The 6,832-nt window shown below is 43.1% G+C and overlaps 1 protein-coding gene across 1 annotated transcript in view; it reads left to right on the top strand.

Annotated features, from left to right (window-relative positions):
* esrp2 (epithelial splicing regulatory protein 2) overlaps positions 1-6,832 on the top strand; it is a 35,649-nt gene that overhangs the window by 13,197 nt on the left and 15,620 nt on the right. Inside the window, 9 exon segments of the mRNA XM_080764419.1 lie at positions 1,118-1,232; positions 1,980-2,075; positions 4,160-4,214; positions 5,426-5,453; positions 5,455-5,537; positions 6,041-6,074; positions 6,076-6,174; positions 6,765-6,792; positions 6,795-6,806. Of these exon segments, the coding sequence (XP_080620545.1) occupies positions 1,118-1,232; positions 1,980-2,075; positions 4,160-4,214; positions 5,426-5,453; positions 5,455-5,537; positions 6,041-6,074; positions 6,076-6,174; positions 6,765-6,792; positions 6,795-6,806 (550 nt within the window).

The raw sequence follows: 6,832 nt of genomic DNA on the forward strand, positions 1-6,832 counted from the left end.
TACTTGGCTTGCGCCCCCTGAACAAGCATTTTCAACAACCATTGTTTAAAAATATGTTGTCTTATAATGTGCAGTATATAGGCCTTCCCTTTTCAACTGTTTAGCACCTGTCCTGTTGGCTGTATTTCTTGCTCCATTATTTTCCTATTGCTGAGCGGTAACATGTTATAATCCGCACAGGAATGCCAGCTATCCATGAATCACCCATACATGAGGTCTCTGTCCATTGCTCTGTAGATTGCCATGTCTTTTGTTCATATAGATGATGTGATGAAAGCACCTGATAAGCACATTTTAGTCATCCTAAATGCTGGGGCTGGGCGGCAGTGTTCATTTTTACAGCAAATTCTGATTTAGTCTTTTGAATAACACACCATTTAGTTTTAATCCTATTTAGTCATTTGTCTTAAGCTGCGTTCAAACCTGGATAGTTAGAGCGGCGCAATTACAACAAAGTCAATGCAAAGACGAGAAGAACAAAGCCTGGTATTTTCGAAAAAATCCAATTTTAAGTGACGTTCACTTCCTGCTGAATTCCCGCATCGTGTCCTAGCAGCCAATCATTGTTGATGTTGTCCGGAATCCTGGAAATGTTTTGGTTTTATTCATCGAAACGAAAACGAAATGTTGAGTATGGGTCCCCAGCATGTAGAAACTGCCGGATGTTATGTAACTTGCATATGTTGAGCAATGTTTATAATTGGCACAAGTTCTACCGATCATCACGGTATGGTCAAAATCCATGCCAATTCATACCTTCTACACCGTTTCTACTGTTGTACATGTCCACCCCTAACACATCTCTGTTGTCTTGTGATGTGTTGAACATTGGTTCACTAAATGGCTCTTTTCGACTCAAGAACTAAGTGACTCCTGTTGTGCAGTCTGCAGTGAAACATATTTCATGGCATTTCTGGTTTTAGTTGGTGGTTCTTGTTGTTAGTTTCGATACACTATGGCTGTGTTTCAGATAATGTTGGTAGTCAAGAGCCATTACATTTCTGGCACTCTCTGTGTTCCTCATCACATCCCTAAATCTGACAATGTATAGTGTGGGAGTAGGCAGTCTGTTTCTGGTATTCCCTGTCTCAACCCTCTTCTCATCTCTTCTCTTTAGAACCTCGTCCTCCCAGAGTGTTTCTTCTCATTTGTGGACGTGAGGAAAGAGTTCCGCAAATGCTGCCCCAACGCTGGCCCTGTGCAGGACCTCACCCCATCCTCCATGCTGGAATGTATCCTTTTGTTGATGATATAGTTTGTTGTGTTTGCGTTACTCTACTCCGAGTCTCTCTCGTGTGACTGAACACCTCACCCTATCTCTAAGGGAGATGCCAGCCACCCGTCGAAGAAACTCATTTCGGACGCTAGTATTCACACCCTTATTCTTTAGGTCATGACCCACACTTCTTGACCATAGGTGAGAGTAGGAACGAAGATTGCTCGGTAGACAGAGCTTTGCCTTCTGGCTCGGCTCGGAAATAAGCAGTAAACGAATATGTATTCCATTTGATCAAAACCTTGTTGCAATACTTTAATTATCGTAAGCAAGGAAATACTTTGTTTTGTTGTTACTTGGGTCAATTTATTTTAAGTATTTGTGTAATAAGCCAGATAATATAGTAAATTGTTTAGGAATACACCACTTCAGGATGATTTAACACCTCGGCTTACGACTGTGTTTAATCGGGTGTTATTTCTCAACCGCTACCGGTGCAGCATATAACATATACTATCTGTATGGTAGAGCCTACTCTTCCATTGAGACATTCAGATCCTGGTGTCGGGTCGAACACCTACTGGTTGACAAGTTGCACTGCCTGAAGCCCATAAGCCCAATATTTACAGTACATGTAGATTTCCTCTTAGAGGAGCGGTAGAAGTTTGGTCTCTGACGTAAAGGCCTGCAGCTTTATCCTTGTGTTCACTGTCCATTTGTTCACTGTCCATTTTGAGAGGGTAGTTTCCTTAACCATGTGTAGGTGTGGGTCTCCCTCCCATGGCGGAGCAGGTGATGGGCTTGAGGGAGGTGAAATGTATGGTTCAGATAATCCTCCACCTCCTGGCTGAACCCCACAGTAAGTAACGACACGCACGCAGTAATTATCATGCACATCCTCCCACTTCATAACAAAGGTGCTGAAAGGGAAAAACATTCTTGGAGATGCAATCGGGATGAGATGTTTCACTGGTTTGTAGATAATTGGCATCCACGCTTGGGTATTAAGGCTGTAGTAAGTATAGAATTATATTCTGATAACAATCATTGCTATAGAGATGATGTTCATGGGTCTCCAGCTCTTTAGTGAACAGAGAATGCAGGATCATGATGAAACCAAACAAATGTGCAGACACAATTCAAACTGGAACACTGATAATCGGGTACTCTTCCTGTTTGGATGAAACTGGCAACCTGCCTGAAAGTGGATTGTATGTTGATCACACAGAGGGAGGTGGAGACTCCTGTTGCTGAACAAACAGAATATAGAGATTTAACCTCTTCACAAAAAACCTTTTTGTTTGAACCAGAAAATGTTTTGTACGATACGTTTAATCCAAACGATGCTGCACTTTGGGGCAGAGTTTAACCCAAATGATGCTGCACTTTAGGACAGAGGAAACGTTCAACCCACACAAAGCTGCACTTTAGGACAGAGGAAACGTTCAACCCACACAAAGCTGCACTTTAGGACAGAGGAAACGTTCAACCCACACAAAGCTGCACTTTAGGACAGAGGAAACGTTCAACCCACACAAAGCTGCACTTTAGGACAGAGGAAACGTTCAACCCACACAAAGCTGCACTTTAGGACAGAGGAAACGTTCAACCCACACAAAGCTGCACTTTAGGACAGAGGAAACGTTCAACCCACACAAAGCTGCACTTTAGGACAGAGGAAACGTTCAACCCACACAAAGCTGCACTTTAGGACAGAGGAAACGTTCAACCCACACAAAGCTGCACGTTAGGACAGAGGAAACGTTCAACCCACACAAAGCTGCACTTTAGGACAGAGGAAACGTTCAACCCACACAAAGCTGCACTTTAGGACAGAGGAAACGTTCAACCCACACAAAGCTGCACTTAAGGACAGAGGAAACGTTCAACCCACACAAAGCACTTTAGGACAGAGGAAACGTTCAACCCACACAAAGCTGCACTTTAGGACAGAGGAAACGTTCAACCCACACAAAGCACTTTAGGACAGAGGAAACGTTCAACCCACACAAAGCTGCACTTTAGGACAGAGGAAACGTTCAACCCACACAAAGCTGCACTTAAGGACAGAGGAAACGTTCAACCCACACAAAGCTGCACTTTAGGACAGAGGAAACGTTCAACCCACACAAAGCACTTTAGGACAGAGGAAACGTTCAACCCACACAAAGCTGCACGTTAGGACAGAGGAAACGTTCAACCCACACAAAACACTTTAGGACAGAGGAAACGTTCAACCCACACAAAGCTGCACGTTAGGACAGAGGAAACGTTCAACCCACACAAAACACTTTAGGACAGAGGAAACGTTCAACCCACACAAAGCTGCACTTTAGGACAGAGGAAACGTTCAACCCACACAAAACACTTTAGGACAGAGGAAACGTTCAACCCACACAAAGCTGCACTTTAGGACAGAGGAAACGTTCAACCCACACAAAACACTTTAGGACAGAGGAAACGTTCAACCCACACAAAGCACTTTAGGACAGAGGAAACGTTCAACCCACACAAAGCTGCACTTTAGGACAGAGGAAACGTTCAACCCACACAAAGCTGCACTTTAGGACAGAGGAAACGTTCAACCCACACAAAACACTTTAGGACAGAGGAAACGTTCAACCCACACAAAACACTTTAGGACAGAGGAAACGTTCAACCCACACAATGCTGCACTTTAGGGCAGAGTAAAACAATTCAAGTGTTTTCTTTCCATCTGCCTGTGGCTGTCCCCTCTCTGCCATACCCCGTTATTAAATGCCAAGCCCGTCTATCTCCTGGGTGTGATTGGCTATTAGGAATGTGAAATGAAAATGCAAGCTGCTAGGCAGGGCTAACTTTTTTACTGCAAAAAAAAATAATGGTAGTGTCTTAAGTCTAAAGAAATCAAACTATCTCCTATAATGACATTTACACTAATTTTGTGTTATCTTTCTCCGCCAGATCACAAGTTCTCCTGCTTCGAAGCAGTGAAGTACAAGTTTGAATCCGGTGCATGGTACGTACTACGTAGGGGCTTTTGACGTTGTTCTGAATCTATAGAGACTATCCATCGCCCGTGCAGTGTCGTGCCGCGCATTGAACCACACCTACTAGCCAGTGCTGTAGTTTAGAGTTCTGGCTCATGCCTGACTGACTACACAACTCCCATGTTTCAGACCTCAGGCTCCTGCCATTGATTACAGCAACAAGCCGACCACAAGCGTGTAATTAAAGCTGTCCAACTTTGCCATCAAGCGCTCAACCAGGCTATCCTGTCGCAGTGCGATCAAATCCCGCCTTTCTCACGCAGCCAATAGCCTATTGCCTTGACAACCTCTGGCATTTAACAGCAGGAGTGTGTTACTGTGTTTGAGCACTTTCTGTGTAAGTGGCTTCAGTGGCACAGTCTCAGTGGGAAGTCTGTTTACATTTAATTGTGTTGGACAGGTAACTTTTCATATTAAAAGCAAGTCAGGATTAATTGTATAGCAGAACAAGGCAATGCAAAATGATTTACATAAAACATTAAACTTTCTTGGGTACATCATATGTTTCACAATAACCTTTCTACATGAACAACATCTCTAAAAACACAATTAAAAACTACATTTATTAGCGAGTGTCTGCCCCGGCACTCATGGCAAAATGATCTAGCCACCGGAAATGTACTGGAAATGTAGTATGTAGTATGTAGAAATGTAATATGTAGTCTTACCTCACACTCCACAGGCAAATAAGAGCACTTGTTTGAGCCAGAAAACCATTCGATTGATATTGCGATTCTTAAATATATTGTGATTCGGTTAAATATTGCGAGTTTTCTCCCAAGTTACTTTGCTTTTATTATACTAGAACATTTAGAAACAATTCTAAACAATATAGACGATGTAAAGTTCAATCATACACTTCAATCCAGCCAGATAACGTCAGTCAGTATTTCTGACATATATATATATATATATATATATATATATATATATCATTTTCGACCGTGGTCGAGATCGTGGATTTCACAATACGCCAGACTGCGATGACATCGGGGAACGACGGTGTTCTACCTCTGGTCTGCTTTGAGGCAGGACTCCAGAGAAGAAGGGAAGATATAACCCCATTGTCAGCTCTGTAGCAAATCGATTATATTAGATATCGTGGCATTAAAAAAATCACGATATATCACTGAATCGATTTGCCCACCCCTTACAGTTCATAATTTGTGTGTTTGTGTAGCAGTAAGACGGAGCCAGTGGACAGTGAGGACGGTGATCAGAGCACGAGGCCTGCCGTGGCAGTCCTCGGACCAGGACATCGCTCGCTTCTTCAAAGGCCTCAACATTGCCAAGTACGTTGAAGCTTGAGTTTAGAGGTCTCTCTCTCAGTGACCCGGTCAAGCCGTTTACACTTCTAATCTTCTCTGGCCGCCGTCCATTTCAAAACATGAACTCTGATTATCCCCGCCACACGGCGCCACAGGCCCAATCAAAATGAGGTTCTGGTGTGCAGTAATCTGGGGGCAGGGTTGCCGAACTGGATGGACTGGTTCTACCTACGTTTGGTTGCCCTAGATTAGAAACTAGTGGTTCTAAAACCTTTTAATTTCAAGGACCCCATGCATGGAACCGAATGGCTCTATTTGATTCCATGTGCAAGACGTCTGGGGGACGTCTTTGAGAATTTTTAGTGAAACATTTTTTCCTTTTGTTGTGTGTGTGTGGGTGATGTAATCTACATAAAGGCGCTATATAATGCACCATTTACAATATTGAATTTGCCTTTGTTTTGGGAAATGAGTGCACAAGAAGTACCGATAGTAATGAATACTGTGTCTGTCTGTCGTTGCGCCAGGGGCGGTGTGGCGTTGTGTCTGAACGCTCAGGGCCAGGAGAAACGGAGAGGCCCTTGTTCGATTCGTCAACACGAGCACAGAGATCTGCTCTGGTGAGACATATAACACCACATGGGCAGCAAGATATATCGAGGTTCGAACCCGTTTACTGTCTCTACTGTGTCCATCCATCATAATATACACTGTAAAATGATCAGTGGTTGGTTACATTTGTACACACTTTACATACATTTGGTTACACAAGGGTTATTATTAACAACGAATGGACACTGCAGTCCAACCATCATATATACACAGTAAACCCTCAGTGTTCATTGAGGGGAGGGGGATCCGTTCTGATACGGCGTAGATGTATCCTTGTGGAATAGCTTAAGTTCTAAGCTGTTTTAATTGCTATTCAGGACTGTTTACGTTCAAGTTGTGGATCTCACCTCGGAATGAAAACACGACACGAACGCAATCTTTCATATACTTCAACATGAACAGAATATCATAAATTGATTACCAACCTGCTGTCTGAATTATAAATACATGAGTATGTGGGGACAAGTCTCACATACGAATGTATTTAATTCAATGTTCAATGCTCGCTTTGTTTTGTGAAATGGGTGAAGATGGACATTTTTCTCAATGTCACTCTGTGGCAGTATGTATGCCATGTTGGTTCCGCACGGTTTTGAGTTGCTGTTAATTGCTAAAGCTAACCTGCTCTCGTCCGTTCAGGTGTACAAGGCCACAGGGGAGGAATTCCTCAGATCGCTGGAGGTCAGATTTCAGATTTTTCTTTTACT

Source organism: Protomyctophum bolini, assembly GCF_963924005.1.
Source record: "Protomyctophum bolini genome assembly, chromosome: 1".
Lineage (NCBI taxonomy): Eukaryota > Metazoa > Chordata > Actinopteri > Myctophiformes > Myctophidae > Protomyctophum > Protomyctophum bolini.